The 23,897-nt window shown below is 41.8% G+C and overlaps 1 protein-coding gene across 1 annotated transcript in view; it reads left to right on the top strand.

The window, feature by feature from the left end:
* The window catches only part of LOC124613194 (endothelial differentiation-related factor 1 homolog), an 82,537-nt gene extending 59,501 nt beyond the window's left edge, over nt 1-23,036 (top strand). The window contains exon 5 of the mRNA XM_047141854.1: nt 21,842-23,036. Coding sequence (XP_046997810.1) covers nt 21,842-21,903 — 62 coding nt within the window. The 3' untranslated portion in view covers nt 21,904-23,036. The remainder of the gene's footprint in view (nt 1-21,841) is intronic.
* The last annotated feature ends 861 nt before the right edge of the window (nt 23,037-23,897 follow it).

Here is a 23,897-nt window from a genome sequence, read left to right as displayed (position 1 = left end):
TCAGATAAAGCTGCAGCAATTGTTGGGAACCATTAAGCAACAGAAAGTTAAGCAATGGTAGTTTTCAGGGACAGAATGTGTCATTGTTAGGCAGGAACACAAAGGAAACAAGCAACAATTACAGGTTACTCATGTTTTTAAGATTCCAGTTCAGACTGGTCAGTACTGTTGTGGAAAGTCAGTATGGAGGCAGAAGAGTGTACTAGTGGTGCTTTTGTTCAAACAAGTTGCAGCATTGGTAGAGCACAAGCATCTGATTGTCATAAAACAACATATGGGACAAAATGTGGCATCTGCTTTGTACTGTATGATCCGGATGAATCGGACCAAGATTTGTTGCTATGGAGATGCGGGATACACCCTGTGGGCACAAGAAGTACAGTTCCAGGAAACTTTAGTGTTTGTTATCATCATATGAAAGTGTTTCTGGATAAGTATTCTTTCCTACAAAGTTGTTGTTTTGATCCATTTCGGATTCATAAAAAGGCAGTGAAGTGTAGCCTCAGAGAAATTGATATAAAATCAGTATTGAAAGTGAATCAGTGCATGGGACTTCACACGAAACCAGGACAAAAGTTATGTTTCGGGTGTGGTACACTGCTAAAAAATGAAGAATATTCTGATAATTTACATGACAGTGGGGGACTGATGACCATAGATGTTAAGTCCCATAGTGCTCAGAGCCATACATGACAGTGACGAAGAGTATCAGTCACCTACAACCACAGCGGATGAGCAATTAAATACTTAAGTAACTGCTCTTGGTTTGTCTCCCATGAAGACTCCCAAAGTCGGGAAAAGAGACAGGCCCAGCTATGGTAGAAGAAAACTACAAGAAGCTCAAATGGAATTAAAACACAAAATAGCTGACACACTAATGGTGGAAGAGGAAGAACTATCTGCTCCAAAGGAACAGAAATCGTGCCAGAAATGCTCTGATTCTGCACCTTCCAGCTGGTCTATTACTACACTGCAAAGGAATTCAATGTTTCTACATATATGGTAAAGCAAGCTAGGAAAATAAAAGCAACCCAAGAAGTGCTTTCACAACTTAAGCAGGCTCAGGGTAAGCAATTTAGTTCAGAAGTAAAGTAGCTAGTGTCGGAGCTTTATGAAAGTAATGACTACAGCCGAATAATACCTGGAAAGAAAAAGACTATGTAACGGTGAAAATAGGAAATGTACGTGCACAGATGCAAAAAAGACTGTTGCTATGCAACATATCAGAACTATATGTAAAATTCAAGGAAAAGTATCCCAGTACCAAAGTAGGTTTATCATCTTTTTCCAATCTTCGGACAAAATGGGTTGTGCCTGTAAGTGCAAGGGGCACACACAATGTTTGTGTATGTGAGACCCATCAAAATGCTAAGCTGATGTTTGCTGCTATAAAGGATTCTGGTCTGGATTACAGAGGTGCAATGAAGCTGCTAGTGTGTGACTTCAGTTCCTACCGGTGCATGATACACAGGTGTGAAAAGGCAAATCTTGCAGAACACATGAATAACAAACTGTATGGTGAACTCCTTATGGATGACGATGAATTTTTTTCTTATAAACATTGGACACACATGGATCGCCCAATTCTTGAAACAAAGCAAAGTGGAAGATTTTCTTGAAATGTGTTGTCAAAAAACAGACAAACTGACCACAAACAGCTTCACAGCAACAGCACAATCGGCTTATCTCCAGTTTTGTAAGGATAATTTGAAACAAAATGAAATTGTAGTAATACTAGACTTTTCTGAAAATTATGCCATCCAAGGATACCATTGGGACAACAGTCAAGCAACTCTCCAACCATTTGCAATTTACTATAGAGGTGAATCAGGTGATGTGTCTGTCATGAACCTATGCATTTTTAGTGACTGTTTAATTCATGATGCCATTGCAGTTCATGCCCACATTCGCCCTGTCATGGCATATGTGAAAAACAAGCTGCCTCACATACATTTTGCGAAATACTTCAGTGATGGGGCAGCTAGTCAGTACAAAAACTGTAAAAATATCAAAAATTTATGCATGCATTACCATGATTTTCAGATTCACACAGAATGGACTTTTTTTGCAACAAGTCATCGTAAAAATGTATGTGATGGTATTAGTGCTACCATTAAGCGCATGGCATCACGAGCTAGTCTGCAGCACCCTACAGAAGGTCACATTCTAACACCTCTTCAATTATTTACCTGGGTACAGAAAAATATCTCTGGCATACAATCATTCTATGTTTCAAAAGATGGGGTGAAATCAATCGAAGAGTTGATAAAAAGCAGAATAGAACACATTTAAACTGTTGCAGGCACAAGGAGCAATCATCACTTCTCTCCAGCGGGCTCTGACAATGAGCAGATTAGCAGACTGTCTGGTTATAACTATAGGTTCTGGTTATAACTATAGGTTCGTGCACAACATGTGTCTTCACAGTGTATCTGACTCAGGATTCAGAAGCAAAAGAAGCAACATACAACGAGGTTGCTATGTTATTGCTGTTTATGATGACAAATGGTACTTAGGATGTGTTGCAGAGTGCTGTGAAGCAGAAGGTGATGTATTTGTGAACTTCATGGCACCAGCAGGACCAGCAAGAACATTTCATTGGCCACGTTTGGCAGACAGGTGTTGGATTCCTTTTGAATATATTCTTATGACAGTTCAAGTTCCTACCACAGTGTCAGGAAGACAGTACAATTTGCCACTCAATGTACAGAGTACAGTAGCCAAAGTGTGGGAGAACTTCTGTTCGAAGCACAATTGACTGGTTTTTAGCAGTTAAGGTTGTGGTAATCCGTCTATATGTTGTTGCTTAGTGATTAAACAGTTGTGGGAGCGGATAAGAAGACGCAGAACAGTTTACGATATGTTTTTACAAAATTGTGTTGTGGAACAATGGCCACATCACCAAATACATCTGTCAACTTCCATTGTACACAAATGTCTTGCAATAACATGCTGAAATTTTGAGATATATATCATTATGGTCTACTTACGCAAAGTGTGAAATTTGGCTTGGATACCACTTGTCCTTTTTGTGCTACCACACTTCAAAAATCCATGTTTTTCAGGTAATTTTTCAAATTTTTGTATTTTCGTGTCCATGTAACTCAGTTTTTGTGACTCATATCGGCATGATAAGTTCTGTGTGTGTTTAGACCACATTAAGCTTACCACAAAAAATTTATACCCTTTTTGAGTGAATTATATTTGGCTTAGAGGGCACCTAGAATAGGTACCTTTTTACGTATTACATTTTTTTAATCCCATTTTTGGATATTTTTTTTCCGTCAGAAATATGTTGATGTTTTGATTCATAGTGTGTGTTCTCTAAATGGATGTTACTGGGTTGTAAAAATTTCACTGGACTGTGTGGAACAGTTCAAAAGTTATTAAGACCTGAAGTTGGGTCTGAAGATATTGCCAGGTGCTGGTTGCATTTTCCAGGTATTCAAGATGCTGTTTTTGCTCTCGCCAAGTATGGTTGTTCAGTGACGTTTGTGTGGACCCCGGGCCACATCGGCATTCCAGGAAACGAACGTGTCGATCGGTTGCCCAAGCAGGCCACCACTTCGCCACCCCTGGAGCTTGGTCTCGTGGAACGAGACCTGTGGTCAGCCCTACATTGCAAGGTCCGTGATGTCTGGAGCTCTGAATGGTCTGTCTTGAACACGCCAAACAAGCTCCGCATGGTCAAGTCATCCACGGCTGTATGGAACTCATCCTTGAGGGGCACGAGTAGGGACTCAGTTGTCCTCTGCTGTCTCCGAATTGGACATACGCGGTTGACCCACAGCTATCTCCTTCGTCGTGAGAACCTGCCCAAGTGTTGCTGTGATGCAGGACTGACAGTGGTCCATCTTCTGATGGACTGCCCCCTTTTAGCCCCCTTGCGGCAGTCCTTAAATTAACCAGCTGCACTTCCTTTAATTCTCGGTGATGATGCCTCTATAGCTGACTCAGTTTTACGTTTTATCCGTGCAGCTGGGTTCTATCACTTACTCTAGTGTGGGTGCTCTCGCATGATTTCTCAGGCTACACCCACTCCAGCGACTTTTAATTGTGACATGGCTGCCAAAATAATTTCTTTTATGGTAAAAAGTTGTGTTGGTACCTCTATCGACACTTTCCAGCTGGAGGTTCTTCGTTTGTAGTTAAGTGGTTGACCTTTCACTTGATCCATCAACCACTGTAGTCTGTTTTACTCTAGTCAACTATTTGCTCTGCTCCTTTTAAGTGTCCTCTATTTTGTGTTACTGTGGTGTTCATTTTAGCTCTGTACGCCTTGGTGTTCCTGCCCTCTGGGTGTAGACGTTACGCTTTTACTGTATAGGCCTTTTACAAGTATGTCTATTTGGAACTGGGGACTGATGACCTCGATGTTTAGCCCCCATCAAACCCCAAAACCAATCAACCAATTTCCAGGTCACGCCACCTTCTTTCATAATTCTGGAACTAATTGGCAGGGGAAACTAATACTTTGTACCTGGGTGTTCCACACATGGTAGAATTAGTGTACTGAATTTCAGTCAAATCTGAGACTGTGAGCTGGAGCCCCTGGTAGAACTGACATGGAATGACCCAACTATTAGATTTTGTGGAACAAGCAGATGAGTGCTCATGGTGTTCATGCTTTGATAGAAAACAGTCTTGAATCTCATTGATTAAATGTAAATAGCATTTCTCCTTATAGTGGCAATAATGCTAGTGTCAATTATGGCACAAATAAATCCATGATGAAATTGTTGAGTGTGAAAAATAACAAAATATTTAAAGCAAACTGCACAAATCACATAATCCATAATGGCATTTAATGTTTCTGATGTCTTAGATGTAGACATAGAAATGATAGTTAACATTTATGGACACTTTTAAGTGTCAGCAAAATGTAGGGAAGAATTAAAATCTTTTTTAGTTTTGTTGGTACTGATTGATGTGAAATTTTAAGGCATGTGCCTACTAGGTGGCTATCCCTCACACCAGCTGTTGATAGGCTAATAAAAAACTGGTAGCCAATAATAAGTTATTATCAAAGCAGAAATGAAACAGCTAAAGCTTTGAAATTATATTTTAGTGATGAGTATCCAAGCAAAACGTTAATTCTTGGAGCATATGTTCAATTTTTTTCTTACATTGGAAATATTATTTTGGAAACCTCAAAACATCTGGAGATTTAACTATTATGGAGTTCTGTAGTGCCTTTGAAGCTTTGTCTAAGAAAATTTTGCGAAGAAAAGGTGACTCGTTTTTTGGAAGCAATGCACACAAGATTTTAAATAGATCCGATCCTGTCAATCAGAAGAAAATTCAAAGAATCATGTTGAATTTTATGATACCTTTCAAACTTACATTGTAAAAAATGTAAACATTTCTGACAATGCTGCATTTCAGTCCTTGCTCCCGCAGTCCTTAAAGTTTTCAGTTAATTTTAATGATTTTCAGAATATGCGTACTCGTATTCAGGTAGGCATAAATGAGGATAACCTGTACAATGAATTTTGTTGTTCGAAAAATATAATAAATGCTAAAATTGCCACCGACGGTAGCACTGTTGAAAAGTGGGTATCCATGATGATTGAGGCAGAGGTCAAAGGAATTAAAACCAAGGAGATAAATGAGATTCTTGGCTTCATTCTCAGTATACTGGCATCTAATGCGAACATTGAAAGAATTTTTTCTTTGATGATCGGCAAGTGGTCTGATGATAGGAACCGTTGCAATCTATTTAATGAAAGCTTAACTACAAGTAAGTGTTAATTTTTGTTACACGTGTGATTAATTTGTTCAATTTGTAAAGAAGGGTCACAAACTTCAGACTGCTGTCAAAAGTGTAAACAAATATAGTTTTAAGTAAAAAAATTCTGTAGGCCTTCAGCTTATAATTGTTATGAAGAAGATTTTTGGTTGGTCCATGCAATAAACCTGCTTTAAGATTTAAATAAGTTGTGTTAGGCCTATTAATTTTGTCGGGTCAAAGTCTCCCTTACTTTGACAAAAAAAAAAAAAAAAAAAAGTAGTAGTTTGGCAACCCTACTACATGCCTCCGATTAGTGTATTTCACATAGAAGTAATGAAATTGATGAAAGCCCATTATAGAGATGGCTGTCTTCAAAGTGTTTATTTTTGTAGACTGTGAAATTAATTTAAGGCCACTATAATAAAATGCATTGAGCTGGAGCATGGTTGCTACTAGTCACTACCATCAGATCATGATTATTGTTAAGGCTGTGACACAGCATACTTTCCCACCCTTCCAAACACTACAAACCTGTGACCCAACATGCTGCCAGTGGAAAATTTTGCTTAACGTGCTACTGGTATGTTACATGATCAATAACTTACAGTCTGTGTTTTCTGCTTTGTTCCAAGACTGAATTTGAGCAGGAATACAACACATTTTTTAAATAAATCTGTGTGAAAATTAATGTTAAAGGTCATTATAACATCAAAGAAAACTTAAATTCCCAGAAACATTGTAACACAGTCATTAATGATGGGAAAGCATTGTACTGAAAGAATAGGACTTCTGTTGGGACCAAAAAAATAAATGTAAAAAGCGGGGAAACAAAATGCAGGGTGCAGGAACATAAAAATGGGGTTTTACTGTATGTTCCTCAATAACAGATAGTGGTTAACTGCACAAGCAGCAGAAACTTTTCTCTCTACACTTGGTAAAGAAATAATACTCTTTATCTATTTCTCCTTGAGTTGGTGATCTTTAGCATCTACTTTCATGAATGTCAGACATTATGTGAATAAACTCAGTAAGATGCACGGAAAGACTGATATGAAATTAACAAACAACTAGCACAGAGCTTTGCGCGTGGACTGATAGCAGAGTACTAGTTATTCACCAAGTTATGGACCCTGTTGCCATTGCTCAAATCAGCACATTTCACAAGGAGTCAGTAATTCATGTGCCATTGTCACCTACTACCGGTGTGAAGCACAGATGTAGGCACGAAGTTATTTTTATGGGCCAGGAGCAGACCATGGGCGGCCGGTTGCCCACGTGGGCTGTAGAATATACTCAGCAACTGGATATTGGGTGTATCTTAACTAGGCAGTTCATGTGCAGTCATACACTCTACCAGCCATACCATTCTAACAAAAACAAATACAGGGATCACATTAGCTGGTAGATAACATACATATGCTCCACTATCAAATTTGTAGAATTTGCTTGTGGTGGAGTTGGAGTGTTCATGGGTGGGTGCGGAGGGGCAAGTTTTATTGGGGGAACAATTATAAAGGTGGAAATAAAGACGAGGGACACTTGATTAGGACACTGTGTAGGTTACGAAGGCTACGGAAGGAGGCAGTGATAGCATGGTAAGGATATCTTGTAGAGATTCTCAATTTAAGTAGGGACCTGGCTATGTAATGTGTGCTACTGGGTATTAAGCATCGCGTGTCAGATTTTTCAAAATGGAAGCTGTATTTATTGAAGGAGAAGACTGCTGAGATTTGTCTGGACAACATCAGTTTGGTAGCTGCAGTAGAGGAAAGCCTGGGGAAGGCAGCTGTTGTCTGTGTAGAAGAATTTTTTTGTTGGTCCAGAAATGTTTGCCACAGATGCCTAGGTTTGTAGTGAATCAGTGGCAGCTTTTGAGCGAAGTATTGCTGCTTATTGGGTTATTTTATGTGAACTGAGTTTTGGATGAAAGCTCCAGTGAGAGGGAGGGTTATGTCAATGTAGGTTGCTCTGGCTCTGGAAATGGACCATATGAATTTGAGTTAGGGAAAGGAGTTACTGTTGCAGGAAAGTGGAGAACTATTTTCTCACTGTTAATCTAGACTGGAGAGCTGTGCAAAACCAGGGAGCCAAATATCTGATGTTGATAACTCCTCTACCATACAGCCTATTGAAAGGTTGGCATTGGACGTGTCCACCATAGTTCCCATAGATGTCTGCCTATTTTTATGTTTGATTTATAAAGGCACAGTGATTAAGAGTGTGTCTGAAGTTGACCAATGAGACCATAAATGAAGTTGAAGGCTTAATAAGGGTGATTTGTGTAAAACATAAAACCCCTGTTATTTTGTGAATGGTTAAAGATCGAAACAAGGTATTTGGCAAATGATAGCAGGCAGAGGAGACATAATTTTGGTGCTTAACTCTTGTATCACTTGAAATATTGAAGTTACTAGTAATTTTTGTAATCAAACGGTATACTTCTTTAACGGCATTTAAAAGCTCGGGAAAAGAAGAGAACAATGATATAGCTCTCGTGAAAGTTAGTTTCGAAACTTTTTGCTAAAATATTAGCTTAATTTCCTAAAATTGAAAGGCAAGATGGCTAGAAACAGCAATCACAGTGTAAATGCAGACAAGTGGGAGCACTCGTGTGATGCTCCATCGTTACCTGTGGCATAAAATAGGCCTATGCTACTATTATAAAACATATTGCCTCCTGGCACTACTGTATGTAACACAGATACAGAGGCAGCTACCATCTTTGTAAATAGAACTGTGTGATAACCTCTAGTGTTACAAAAAATGTCTTAGGAAGAAAATTCCAAGTAGTTGCACACACTCCTGTATCAGTGGACAGTTTTTGTGGAAACAAGTAATCAGTCAAAAGGCCTGTAACAGCAGCAGACGTGCTACGAGATTCCCACTTGATAGTGTTTACACTACAATAGTCACTTCCTGCTGCCTTGTCTTCAAATTTTCACATTTGTCAAATATTTTTGCCAAAGGTTTAAACACAAGTGTTATGTCACCACGCTCGTTATTTTAAGAGCTATCAAATGCCATTAAAAAGTGTAGTGGATTATACGTAAACATATTTACCTATCCCTCTGGATCTTTAAGTTTCCAATTAACTTCGTTTCAGTATCTTGAAATGTTCATGATGGTGTGTTATCCTGTATAAATGGGATAGTTACTTCAGACTTTCTCTGTCCGTGACCAGAATACAGTCCCACTTACTTTTCCTCTAGTCTGGCTCCACATTTGTCAATAGTCCTAAAACTTTCAACTGAAAGTTCTCACCTCTGGCAGCAACACATTTTTCCAGCTATCTCTTCTTAAATTTCAAACTGATGAATCCTTGGTTCTTTCCCACCTTGCACTTGATCTATACGTTGCCTCAGCCAACCACTATTATGATCAGTTTCTGTCTCTGTTTAAAATCCACCTTCCAGCTCCTTGTTTTCTGAACTCATTCAGTATAGTTCTGTTGAATCCAGCTGTAAATTTAAACAAAACACTTCACACCAACTGAGGTAGCTTTTGAAACTTCCTGGCAGATTAAAACTGTGTGCCCGACCGAGACTCGAACTCGGGACCTTTGCCTTTCGCGGGCAAGTGCTCTACCAACTGAGCTACCGAAGCACGACTCACGTGCGGTACCCACAGCTTTACTTCTGCCAGTATCTCGTCTCCTACCTTCCAAACTTTACAGAAGCTCTTCTGCGAACCATGCAGAACTAGCACTCCTGAAAGAAAGGATATAGCGGAGACATGGCTTAGCCACAGCCTGGGGGATGTTTCCAGAATGAGATTTTCACTCTGCAGCGGAGTGTGCGCTGATATGAAACTTCCTGGCAGATTAAAACTGTGTGCCCGACCGAGACTCGAACTCGGGACCTTTGCCTTTCGCGGGCAAGTGCTCTACCAACTGAGCTACCGAAGCACGACTCACGTGCGGTACCCACAGCTTTACTTCTGCCAGTATCTCGTCTCCTACCTTCCAAACTTTACAGAAGCTCTTCTGCGAACCATGCAGAACTAGCACTCCTGAAAGAAAGGATATAGCGGAGACATGGCTTAGCCACAGCCTGGGGGATGTTTCCAGAATGAGATTTTCACTCTGCAGCGGAGTGTGCGCTGATATGAAACTTCCTGGCAGATTAAAACTGTGTGCCCGACCGAGTTCGAGTCAATATAGAGCACTCAGTTGGTCAGTCAGCCCAAGAAGCAGTCTCAGAATTATAGTAACAGGGTACCGGCCTGCCATAAAACTTCTATTGTAATCAAGAGAGCAGAGGGAACCTTTGAGGTGGTCTCCCCGTTCTATACTTGCAAGGTGTTGGAAGGTATTGGTGGGTCTTTAAAGTGATACGTGACTTCATAATGCAACACTTCTAGTTGAAGCCACCATTTCAAACCAAAGTATCTAAGCTTCTGGAATGCATGGCCTTAGGTGACTGTTTTGCCTGAGTTTTGTAACACCCTTAATTTCTGTATAGGTATGGTTTCTTGCTCTGATACAAATGAGATCGCCCTTGAGGAGTTAAGTGATGAATAGAAAAATGTGGGTGGCACTTGCCTAATTGGGGGGAGGGGGGGGAGTAGTTGTTGTGATGGCGGCGGTGGTTGTGTGTGTGTGTGTGTGTGTGTGTGTGTGTGTGGGGGGGGGGGGGGGGGGGCGGCAAGACTTTGTTTGCCTCACCAACCATTCACCTAAACAGTACATAGCTCATCTTGAGGTTCTGTAGTATACAGAGAAGTTGCAGCATTAGAAAATTGTAGCGAAATGCAGGAAGATCTGCAGCGGATAGGCACTTGGTGCAGGGAGTGGCAACTGACCCTTAACATAGACAAATGTAATGTATTGCGAATACATAGAAAGAAGGATCCTTTATTGTATGATTATATGATAGCGGAACAAACACTGGTAGCAGTTACTTCTGTAAAATATCTGGGAGTATGCGTGCGGAACGATTTGAAGTGGAATGATCATATAAAATTAATTGTTGGTAAGGCGGGTACCAGGTTGAGATTCATTGGGAGAGTGCTTAGAAAATGTAGTCCATCAACAAAGGAGGTGGCTTACAAAACACTCGTTCGACCTATACTTGAGTATTGCTCATCAGTGTGGGATCCGTACCAGATTGGTCTGACGGAGGAGATAGAGAAGATCCAAAGAAGAGCGGCGCGTTTCGTCATACGCGACTGGAACAGGAAAGGGAGGTAATGACAGTGGCACGTGAAGTGCCCTCCGCCACACACCGTTGGGTGGCTTGCGGAGTATAAATGTAGATGTAGATGTGGAACTACAGTACTATATGAGGAGAGTTAATGGCACATTGGAATAAACTGCAACATCTATTGTAACGTACAGTACTTCAGAATTGCCTAACAAATCCTTGCAGGTTATATCCGTCTTAAAGGTTTGACTGTTTGTTCCCAGTCCAGTGCGATGACTCAGGTGCCAAAGATTTGGTCATACCACTATGGCATGTGACAGGGTGGCTACGTTTGCAAATTTTAGAGGCTCAGCTTGCAAGTTGGGCCATTCTTGTACAGTTCTTCTGAAATGTATTAAATTGTTGTGGGGATCACCCACTATGAAGCAAAGTATGGGGTTCATAATGAAGAAAGAAAAACTGGAATTGAAAGTTAGAGAGATGGATACCCTATGGTGAAAAATACAAAATCAAATAGGGGTAATGCAGGAGTAGGTTTAATAATGAATAAAAAATAGGAGTGTGGGTAAACTACTACAAACAGCATAGTGAATGTATTATTGTGGCCAAGGTAGACACGAAGCCCACCCCTACTACAGTAGTAAAAGTCTATATGCCAACTAGCTCCACAGATTTTGACGAAGAGGTTGATGAAATGTATGCTGAGATAAAAGAAATTATTCAGATGGTGAAGGGAAGCGAAAATTTAAGAGTCATGGGGGACTGGAATTCGACAGTAGGAAAAGGAAGAGAAGGAAATCTATTAGGTGAATATGGAATAGGGGTAAGAAATGAAAGAGGAAGCCACCTGGTAGAATTTTGCACAGAGCATAACTTCGTTCAAGAATTATGAAAGAGGGTTGTATACATGGAAGAGGCCTGGAGGTACTGGAAAGTTTCAGATAGATTATATAATGGTTAGACAGAGTTTTAGGAACCAGGTTTTAAATTTTAAGACATTTCCAGGAGCAGATGTGGACTCTGACCACAATCTATTGGTTATGAACTGTAGATTAAAACTGAAGAAACTACAAAAAGGTGGGAATTTAAGGAGATGGGACCTGGATAAACTGACTAAACCAGAGGTTGTAGAGTGTTTCAGCGAGTGCATAAGGGAACGATTGACAGGAATGGGGGAAAGAAATACAGTAGAAGAAGAATGGGTAGGTTTGAGGGATGAAATAGTGAAGACAGCAGAGGATCAAGTTGGTAAAAAGACGAGGGCTAGTAGAAATCCTTGGTAACAGAAGGTATATTGAATTTAATCGATGAAAGGAGAAAATACAAAAATGCAGTAAATGAAGCAGGCAAAAAGGGATACAAACATTTAAAAAACGAGATCGACAGGAAGTGCAATGGCTAGAGACAAATGTAAGGATGTAGGGGTAAGATAGATACTGCCTACAGAAAAATTAGAGAGACCTTTGGAGAAAGGAGATACACTTGTATGAATATCAAGAGCTCAGATGGAAAACCAGTTCTAAGCAAAGAGGGGAAAGCGGAAAGGTGGAAGGAGTATATAGAGGGTCTATACAAAGGCGATGTACTTAAGGACAATATTATGGAAATAGAAGAGGACATAGATGTAGATGAAATGGGAGATATGATACTGCATGAAGAGTTTGACAGAGCACTGAAAGACTTAAGTCAAAACAAGGCCCTGGGAGTAGACAACATTCCATTAGAACTACTGACAGCCTTGGGAGAGCCAGTCCTGACAAAACTCTACCATGTGGTGAGCAACATGTATGAGACAGGTGAAATACCCTCAGACTTAAAGAAGAATATAATAATTCTAATCCCAAAGAAAGCAGCTGTTGACAGATGTGAAAATTACCGAACTATCAGTTCAATAAGTCACGCCTGCAAAACACTAACGCGGATTCTTTACAGACGAGTGGAAAACTGGTAGAAGCCAACCTCGGGGAAGATCAGTTTGAATTCCGTAGAAATGTTGGAACACTTGAGGCAATACTGACCCTACGACGTATGTTAGAAGATAGATTATGGAAAGGCAAACCTATGTTTCTAGCATTTGTAGACTTGCTTTTGACAATGTTGACTTGAAAACTCTTTTTCAAATTCTGAAGGTGGCAGGGGTAAAATACAGGGATCGAAAGGCTATTTACAATTTGTACAGAAACCAGATGGCAGTTCTGAGTCAAGGGGCTTGAAAGTGAAGCAGTTGTTGGTAAGGGAGTGAGACAGAGTTGTAGCATATCCCTGATGTTTTTCAATCTGTATATTGAGGAAGCAACAAAGGAAACAAAAGAAAAGTTTGGAGTATGAATTATAATTCATGGAGAAGAAATAAAAACGTCCAGGTTCGCTGATGACTTTGTAATTTTGTCAGAGACAGCAAAGGACCTGGAAGAGCAGTTGAACGGAATGGACAGTGTCTTGAAAGGAGGATATAAGATGAACATCAACAAAAGCAATATGAGGATACTGGATTGTAGTTGAATTAAGTCGGGTGATGCTGAGGGAATTAGATTAGGAAATGAGACGCTTAAAGTAGTAAATGAGGTTTGCTATTTGGGGATCAAAATAACTGAGGTTGGTCGAAGTAGAGAGGATATTAACTAGACTGGCAATGGCAAGGAAAGCGTTTCTGAAGAAGAGAAATTTGTTAACATCAAGTATAGATGTAAGTGTTAGGAAGTCGTTTCTGACAGTATTTGTATGGAGTGTAGCCATGTATGGAAGTGAAACATGGACGATAAATAGTTTGGACAAGAAGAGAATAGAAGCTTTCGAAATGTGGTGCTACAGAAGAATGCTGAAGATTAGATGGGTAGATCACATGACTAATGAGGAGGTATTGAATAGAATTGGGCAGAAGAGAAATTTGTGCTACAACTTGACTAGAAGAAGGGATCGGTTGGTAGGAGGATGTTCTGAGGCATCAAGGGATCACCAATTTAGTATTGGAGGGCAGTGTGGATGGGAAAAATCGTAGAGGGAGACCAAGAGATGAATACACTAAGCAGATTCAGAAGGATGTGGCTTGCAGTAGGTACTGGGATATGAAGAAGCTTGCACAGGATAGAGTAGCATGGGGAGCTGCATCAAACCAGTCTCTGGATTGAAGACCACAACAACCACCACCCTATAGTGAAGCTAAAAAAGCATTCAAAACTGTGCAATCTGCGATGTTCACTACTACTGTTGCATCGCCTCTGACAAAGCTAGTCACCAAGTGTGATTCCACCACACAAACTCATACCACGGATTAAAGTTAAGAGTACGTGCAGTTGGCAGCGTACCTGTGGGAGTAAAAGCTACACTCGAACCTGTAATCATTCGGAAGATGTCAACAATGGACTTCGAACCTCAGCCACATACCACTGCATATCATCAGAAGCCCTCTAGCTTTTCTCACTACCATGCAAGCAACTCCTCTCCTAAGTAAAAAAATATCATACAAAAAGTCGTTAGAAATCAAAAGTAGCTAAATGTTCAGATTATTGAGTGCTCTCCCTTTGTGATGGTGATTTTATTGTCGAGGATATTCACATCCACATGGAGGAACTGAAAATCCAGGCACCATCTAATGTTCCCCCGGACATCTCTGGTAAATCACTGCCACTGGGGAGGGAAGACCTGACAATCATTGCCAATCAATGGCTCCCACAGTGGCTTCCGTGTTGCAGTGGAACTTAAATGGATACCAGTCACATTTGGAAGAATTACAACTGCTAGCCCAGGAAAGACTGCTCTGCATATGCTTACAAGAAACTGTTTGAAGTCATCGACACACATGCATTATGGGGCTACCACCCCTGCGGTGCAGCAAATATGATTATATTGGAGATACAACTAAGGATGGATTGGCTGTTTTGTTTGACAGATGCCACTCCTTTCCTGTCCCTCTTTCCACACCCATACAAGCAGTTGCAGTGGGCATTCTCGTACCAGTTAAAAGTCACAGTTCGTTCTTTATGTCTTCCACCTCATAGTTGGTTGGATGCAGATGCACTAACTAAATTCTTCTGGACACTTCTCCCATCCGTTCCTCCTCTTGGGGGACCTCGAGGCACACAGTGTGCAGTAGGACTCGGCTATCACTTGCTCCAGGAGTCGAATTATCGTGTGAATTGTCCATTTAAGTAATATCTGCATTTTGAACTCTGGTCAGATGACACACTTTTTTAGAGCTACAGGGTCATCTTCAGCCATTGTCCCCTGGTTTTACTCCCTAGCTGTTGCAGACAGTTCAGTGGGAAGTTGCCACAAATTTGCATTCCAGTGACCACTTCCTGGTGTGGATTCGTTTGATGACGTGGTCACTGGTCAACAGGAAACTGTGGAGAAAAATAGTTCAAATGACAAATTGGTTGTGTTAATGTCAGGAGGTCATCTTCAAATAACAGGTTTGTGCCAGGAGATAGACCATATGAGGTTCTACCCAAAATACCAGAGAATTTCATTGTAAAAATTGGTAAACTATACTCACATCATAATGTCCTCTGTCACTTTCAGAATAGTCACCTTGGTCATGTATGGAGCGATTCCAGTGTTCACATTTTTGGAAGCACTCCTGGAAATCTGCAGAGTTAAGGGTGTTCGGGACCTGTTGGGTTCCACATGGATGTCTTCAATTGAGTCAGTCACCCTTTCAATGTGATTTTTATCTTCGGACGCAGGTAGAAGTCACATAGGGCTAGATCTGGTGAGCATGGTGAGGGCAATTGCTATCTTGTTTCTGGCCAGGAATTCCTTCACAACCAGTGAGGTGTGCCTGGGTGTGTCGTCATGGTGCACCAACCAGTCTTTCTTTTCCACAACTCTGCCCACTTGCACTGAACATTTTCCCTCAGTCGCCTCAAAACCTCGCAGTAAAATTGCCCGTTCAGTCTGACCATGTGGAACAAACTCCTTACACACTGTTCCCCAAATGTCGAAAAAAATGGTCAATATTGACTTCATGTTGCTGCGAACATTATCTGGACTTGTGACCAAGACACCCAACCTCATTCCTTCACAACCTCAACACCTTCTCTCCTACCTGCTTCACTTGGTCTTCCTCAATGCTGTATGCCATCTTCTTCAACACTGACCGTCTCGTCTCTGATGGCTCCATCCACACAACTGCTTCCACTCTCGGTGGCATACGTTCAATCAGGTGCTGTAAGGTTTCTTGGGGAATGGAAGCCCAGGTATTGATGTAGTTGGTGAGGCCTGGCACGAAGTCGGCATTCCAAAAGATCCGAAAGGTGTTCTATAGGATTCAGATCAGGACTCTGTGCAGGCCAGTCTATTATGGGGATGTTATTGTTGTGTAACCATTCTGCCACAGGCTGTGCATTATGAACAGTTGTTCGATCGTGTTGAAAGATGCAGTTGCCATCCCCGAATTGCTTTTCAGCAGTGGGAAGCAAGAAGGTGCTTAAAACATCAATGTAGGCCTGTGCTGTGATAGTTCCATGCAAAACAAGGGGTGCAAGCCCCCTCCATGAAAAACACGATCACACCATAACACCACTGCCTACAAATTTTACTATTGGCACTACACATGCTGGCAGATGATGTTCACTGGGCATTCACCATACTCGCACTCTGCCGTCAGATCGCCACATTATGTACCGTGATTTGTCACTTCACACAGGATTTTTCCACTGTTCAGTCGTCCTGTGTTTACACTCCTTACACCAAGCAAGGCATCATTTGGCATTTACCAGAGTGATGTGTGGCTTATGAGCAGCCGCTAGACTATGAAACCCAAGTTTTCTCACCTCCTGCCTAACTGTCATAGTACTTGCACTGAATCCTGATGCAGTTTGGGATACCTGCTTGATGGTCTGCATAGAAGTCTGCCTATTACATATTACGATCCTCTTAAACTGTCGGCAGTCTGTCAGTCAATAGACGAGGTCGGCCTGTAGGCTTTTGTGCTGTACATGTGCCTTCATGTTTCCACTTCACTATCACATTGGAAACAGTGGTCCTTGGGATGTTTACAAGTGTGGAAATCTCGTGAACAGACGTATGACACGAAGTGACACCCAATCACCTGACCATGTTCGAAGTGCGCGAGTTCCTCGGAGTGCCCTATTCTGCTCTCTCCCACTTCTAATGACACTCTAATGACTACTGAGGTTGCTGATATGGAGTACCTGGCAGTAGGTGGCAGCACAATGCACCTAATAATAGTAATGTTTATTTTTGGGGGTGTTAGATACTTTTGATCACATAGTGTATGTGCCCGTCATGACTAGGGTATGGGGACTCCTGGCAGCAGGTTACTGGCCAGGTAGCTGCAGCTGTGGCTGGGTGGCAACCATTGGGAGAGCCCCTGTTCAGAGTGGGTGGTACCATGGTAGATAGTTGACACATGAAGAGACATAAACTTTTATCTCGCTGGTGCTCACATGGCCCCAGCAGCGTAAAGGCCTCATATGATGCCACTGTGTATGATCCCAATGCGTTCCCTTCCCATGCCGTGCTGTAGGAGGAACTCGCGGTTAAACAACAAGGAACAAAATTCTTCCCCCAGTACCTGGTCTGTGTGGGGGATTGATGGGGACACAGCTATTGGCCACAAAGCTTTACTTCTTATGTAAAACATTCAGGACAAATGTAGGGAAGTTGCCGCCATCCCTAAGACGGAGAGCGGCTCCCTCCTGATGAAAATGTCATCTCCTGCCCAGTCACAGGTGCTGCTCTCTTGTGAAAAGTTGGGTGACATTCCCATGACTGCCACTCCAGACAAGGGTCTCAGTATGGTCCAGCGCATCATCTTTCACTGTGATCTTCTTCTGCAGTCTGACAATGAGCTGCAGGCCAAATTAGAGTGAAGGGGTGTATGCTTCATCTGTTGTGACCACAGGGGAGCAAGGGAAAACAGAGTTGCTACCAGGACCTTCATCTTGGCTTTTGGGGGTGATGTGTTGCCTGAGAAAGTCAGGGTCGTGAAAACCTATGTTCCTCCTCCTGTTAGACGCTTCTGGTGTATGAAATTCGGACATATGTCTTCCCGTCGCACCCGCTTCGGGACCATTGGCTCCCCAACTGCCAGGGACACCGGTGCTCATCCTCCAGCCAGGGGTGCCAAAACCATCTCCAGCTTCACTAACTAGGAAGAGGTCCCTTGGGGCTCTCCCTTTCATGGTCCCTGCTGGCTGTTGGACTTTTTGTTCTTCCTCTGTCCCTGAAACCAGTTCAGGAAAACCTCAGACCTCATCTTCTGAGGAGGAGGAGGAGGAGGAGGAGGAGGACAAACAAAAGTCCTCGAAGATGAAGGAAACTTCGGTGGCCCCCACACCACTGGTCTCTGCATGTACTACTTCTGTGCCCAAGATGGAGATGCTGGTGGCCACTGAGACACCAGATCTCCCAGGCAATGTTCCACAGAACCTATGTCAGCAGATCCCCTGACATCTCAGCTGGTGGCAGTACGTACCCTGGGTCATAACCTGCACACCTCCAGTCGCTTAATACCCCAATAGTATTCAGATGCTCGTATCCTCCGGTGGAACTATACCAGATTTTTCCACCACCTAGATGGGCTATGGCAGCTTTTAAGCACATACCCTGCATTCTATGTTGCCATCCAGGATACATGCTTTCCAGCAACTCAGACCCATGCCCTTCGTGGCTACTGAAGTGATTTTAAGAATTGTACAAACTGAGAGGGTACTGGATGGAGTTTGTACCTTTGTGCTGAAGTCTGTATACATTGATCTTGTCTCTCATGATACTCCATTGGAGGCTGTGTCTGTCTGGGAACAGGCATATCAGGATCTGTAATGTTCATCTCCCTGATGATGATGATGTGTCCCAGGATATACTGTCTGCATTAGTTTTTAAGCTCCCACCACCTTTCCTAGTCATGGGTGACTTCAGTACCCATAACCCTCTGTGAGGTGGAACAGTGATCACTGGCCATGATGAAGACATTGAAACTTTACTGGCACAACTGGATCTTTGCCTCTTGAACTGTGGTGTCCCCACACTTTTCAGTGTGGCACGTGAAACTTATTCAAACATTGAGCTCTCCTTTTGCGCTCATGGTCTTCTATCATCTGTCCACTGAGGGTCCAAGATGACCTCTATTGTAGTGCCCTCTTGCTGATCTTGCTGTCCCTCCCTCAGCATTGCTCCCCTAGATGGCCTTCCAGATGGGTTCTCCATAATGCTGACTGGGATGGGTTCATCTCTGCTATCATCCTTAGCTCCCTGTCACAAGGCAGTATGGATTCGGTTATTCAGCATACAATGGCGGCAGTTATGGCAGCCAACCAACCCATCCCCTCTTCCTCACTGCCCCCCCCCCCTCCCCCCACCCCATTGGAAGACCAGGTGGACCCCAGAGATCACTGCAGCCATTAGAGATTGAGAGATTGTAGGCGAGCTCTACAAGGCCCCCCCCCCCCCCCCCCCCCCCCCTCCTCCAACACCATCACCAGTGCAGTGCACCTTATTGCCTTTAACGGCTCTGTCCCATGTTTGTTACCTTATAAAATGATGAAAGCAAGAATCCTGGTCCTTTTCTATGGAAGGCAGCACCACCTCCCACAGCAGTGACCTAGAATTGGGTTTACAGTTGCTGCATGCCTCCAGTGTCTCTGTTCGGAACTGTAACTCCCTCCACTGTCACCTCTGGTCAGGGAGACATTGCATCTATCCCCATGGCTTGTGCCCCGACCTCGGACTTGCCTTGAAGTCTCCTATCGTCCAAAAGATTCCGTTACCCACAATTTTTCGCTGCTTGTTCTGGCTGCCCTCCAGAAGTGCCTGGGTTCGGTAGCATATTCACTGACAGCTCAGTGGTCGATGGCCGAACAGGCTTTGTATACACACATGCACAGAGCAGTGAACTCCACTCTTTGCCAAACGGCTGCATTGTCTTCACAGCTGAATTGATGGCTATTAAATTAGCGCTTATCCATGTTTGTTCTTGCACTGACAAGAGTATCATAATCTGTAGTGACTCCCTTCGCAGCCCTCAGGCTATAGACCAGTGCTACTCTCCTAACCTACTGGTTATGGCTATCCAGGATCTTGTCTCTGACTTCCATCAAGCTGGACAGCCAGTCATTATCATTTCGAGGCCTGGTCATGTTGGGATTTGGGGAAATGAACGAGCTGGCCGGCAGGATGCGGATTCTGGAAATTGGGGTCCCAGAACCGGATTTCCGGCTGTTTATACACCATTGATTGCTGGAAGCGTGGAACCCACAATGGTTTGACCTGACGCCCCAAACAAACAGAACAATTAAGGAAGTCAGTACCACATGGCAGTCTTCCTTGCATGCTTCTCGCAGGGAATACACTGTCCTCTGTAGACTTGATTTGCCACTCTTGGCCGACCCATGGTCACATTCTCAGATGTGAGGATCCTTCTCACTGCCGATGCAGAGCCTGCCTGACAGTGCCCCACTTACTTGCAGACTGCCCTGATTCGGCTACTTCGAGGCGGCATTATAATCTTCCTGATTCACTCCCTTTCGTGCTAGCAGACAGCGACAACTAGGCTGACCTGGGGCTACCATTTTACCTGCAAAGGTGGTTTCTATTGATCCCTGTAAGGTAGGGGTTCATGGTGTCATTGACTGTCATGGGGTTGACGGGGTGCCCTTCTTTGGCTCCCCCCTCCCCCAGGGCCCCTTGGTGGCCCTTGCCTGGCCTCTAACCTTCCCACCTTTTTATTCTCTTTATGGTTTTTCATTTCTTGGTTCTAATGCCGTGTGGCGACTGATCTTTTATCGACTTGTGTGTGCTGTCTGTTTCCTGGACTTTTATCATGGTTTTTATGTTTTTAGTTACACTCAAGCTTTCCAGCATTTGCCTTTTGCCTCCTTCCTTTGATGACTACTTCTGGTTTGCCATGTAATGGATGAAGGGGCTGAAGACCTTGCAGTTTAGTCCCTTTCACTACAAAACAACCAACCAACTAACTAACTCAATCCTAGCACTTTGCACAGGGATTTTTATTACTATTGGAGACCCAGGTGGAAGACCTTCCAAACTCACTCACCCAACACTTTCTGTTCTAGTCCTATTGCGGACTTATCCTACCACATCAGAGACTGGACCATCAGTGAAATTGCATGGCCTTTTATATAGACATGACTATCAACCAGCTGTCCACCAGAATGAGTGCCATTGCCAGACTGGTCAAGAACAAAGTGGACCACCCTGTGGTAAACAATGCAGCTGTACATATTGTGGTTGACTGCAATCTGGATCCTGTCTTCCACCACCAGCTTTTCTGAACTGTCTAGATGGGAGTTACCCTTACAACACATTTTCCACTCCTGAAAAAAATCCCAGGCTCAACCTACAGTAATCTACTGTCCCCACATCCTCCACCTAATAGTTTTAATCCCCCGTAGTATATCACGTACTCCCAATCGACGTCCCATCACCCTCATTGTATGCTGCTATAGGACAAGGCACCCACCGGTTTTTATCCCTTCTCTGCTTCTATTCTTTTCTGATCCTCATTCCCTCTCCCGTTGCACAGCCTCCCAGTGCTGTGCCAGGTAGCTTTGACCTCCTCCTTCTAGTTCCTTCTCAATCTGCCAGACAGCATTTTCTTTTCCCTCCACCTGTACACTATCCCTCTTGTTTTTTGTTTCTCATGTATTCATACTATGCAAAGGGTGCTGTTAACTGCCATAATTCTTCACCATCATTCAGCTGGTGAAATGTTGAATCTTGTTTCCTTTTTTTCACATATCCACTGTCACTCTAAAAAGTGTAAGATGACAGTTTGTATCTCACATACTGTTTCATCAAAGATTGTAATAAAAGTAATAGTATCATATTTTTTGACATACAGTTTAAGCAATAAATGTTAGATAGGAAGCTCTTACTGCAGTTAATCCATAAGAGAGCTGAAATTTGCTGTTAAAGTTTACCTAATGCAAAGTAGCAATAGAAGTTGCTTGAAATCTTGTACTGATAGTGTCTGTTTATCTTTCAGGAATAAAACTCCGAGGAAAGGACAAGGGCCAACCGTTACTGCCCCCTGGGACGAAAAAGTAGTTTCGTCCTTGGGGGCACAACTGTACTGCATGTGTGTGTATCGATTGACAAGTTTGTCCTGCTGGTGGGAATCTATTTCTAGAATATTCCTGACAGCTTTGTGTCTTCAGTTTTAAGAGGAAGGGATGGGGAAAGATTGCAATTTCACAACGTACTTTAGTATGTTCAGATAGTTGGTTTCTTCCAAATTTTGTTTTCAGCACATGTAACAGAAAAAAAAATTAAACTACTTATTTCACTGTCTATAATATATTGATCAAGTTGTTTCTTAGATAACAATTTAAGGGAATTGTTTTATTTTTTACTGCAAGTAATCTCATTACATGCATAATCACAATTGCTCTGTATTTAAGAAAACCATAATATGTTGAAATAGTCATGATGCCTTGTACAGGAAAGACATGGCTGTAAGGTTGGGGGTAATGTTTAGGAAGATATCCTTTATATTGCAGCGATTCAAAGATCAATGTATAAATTGGTGCATTTAAGACTTACTCAGAAGTATGTTTTGAAATTTGGTGAACTATGTCTTATGTAGGAACATATCTGATATATTGTAAGATAATTTCTTATTATCTAATGTACTAATATGGCATGTGGTTGTTTTAGTATTTGTTTTTATTATTCATTGTGTATTGTTGATGGTTTGAATACCAATTTCCCTTCTTCAGCACACATACACAATGAAGAAGAATTAAGTTTAGAGTAACAGGCTTCTTTCTGACATGACATTCCTGAAAAACTTCTTTCAAAAGTTACTCTCAAGTGCAAGATTAGATCTTTCTGTAATTCAAATACAGCTGGTTCCCAGGAATGTTTATAAAGTCTGGCCTGTCACCCATATTTCATGGGAGTTTGTTTAATTTTGGAGACATAGATAAATGAGTTAGCTAAATGTTTTTTGCAGTTAATGTTTTATCTTGTTAGAGTTTCTCAAGTATTTGTATACAGAGCTTTTGTTTAAACAAATATTAATGGTAGTTAAAATAGAAACAGACTGATGCTGTAGGGTGGAAAACACAGTGTTGTATCATGCTTTTGATGTCCATTATTTGATAACTGTTTAATTTGAAAGTTTTCTTTAAGTTTGTATTTTTAACACATGTTATAAAGTGACTGGACTGCTATTACAAGTTTTGCATTTTTTATTTTTTTTACTCCTCCTTTACTTAATGCAGACTGATTTGTTGTATTTCATTGTGTAGCAAAATAGAAATCAGAGGAATTACAGTAAAATCTGAGATTAATATTTGTGTAGCCCTGTTACTACAGTAGCAGTACCAACACCTGTCGGTGCTGCGTGTTATGAAATAAATTTATTTAATGTCAGGACTGAAGCAGATTGTGTAATGTGAAGGTTATAAGGTCAGTATATAATATGGTCAATTCGAATGGTTGTTAATCTGAAGTTTTTCTTTTTGTATTAGGTCATAAATCAGGTGAATATGGGCAATGAGACTTCTTTTGATGGTGTTTGTGTTTTTTTTTTGGAGGGGGGATTAAAAAATAAAAAATTAATAAATATGGAATGTATTCCACCTTTGCGACTATGAAGTCTCATTTGGGCCAGATACATTTCACTTTATTTTAAACATCTTCAATGGTCTTTTTTTTTTCATGTAATTCATTTTTAAATTTTCTTCTGTGTCCAAGAGTTAGGTTTATGTCACACTGCACTCCACTGATACAGAGCATGCTATCATTTTCATGTTTTATAAATTCACTTTGTGTGGACTTACAAAACATGAAAATAATATATTCTGTGTCAGTGAAGTGCAGTGTGATGAAACTCTGGCACTTGGATGTAGGAGAATGTTTGGAAATTGAGCAAAAAAAAAAAAAAAAAAAAAAAAAGAACACGACCCTCCCTCGAGTTCATGTGGTCATGGTGGTGAAGGTAATTTTGGAACACCCTTTATATTACAAATGCAACTTCTTCACTAACTACCATTGTTCAACAACTTACATTTAAAAAGTAACAAATTTCATTAATG

This window comes from Schistocerca americana, chromosome 4 (genome assembly GCF_021461395.2).
Source record: "Schistocerca americana isolate TAMUIC-IGC-003095 chromosome 4, iqSchAmer2.1, whole genome shotgun sequence".
Classification (NCBI taxonomy): domain Eukaryota; kingdom Metazoa; phylum Arthropoda; class Insecta; order Orthoptera; family Acrididae; genus Schistocerca; species Schistocerca americana.
Note: the sequence above shows the minus strand (reverse complement) of the source record. Positions and strands in the feature narration are given on the sequence as shown.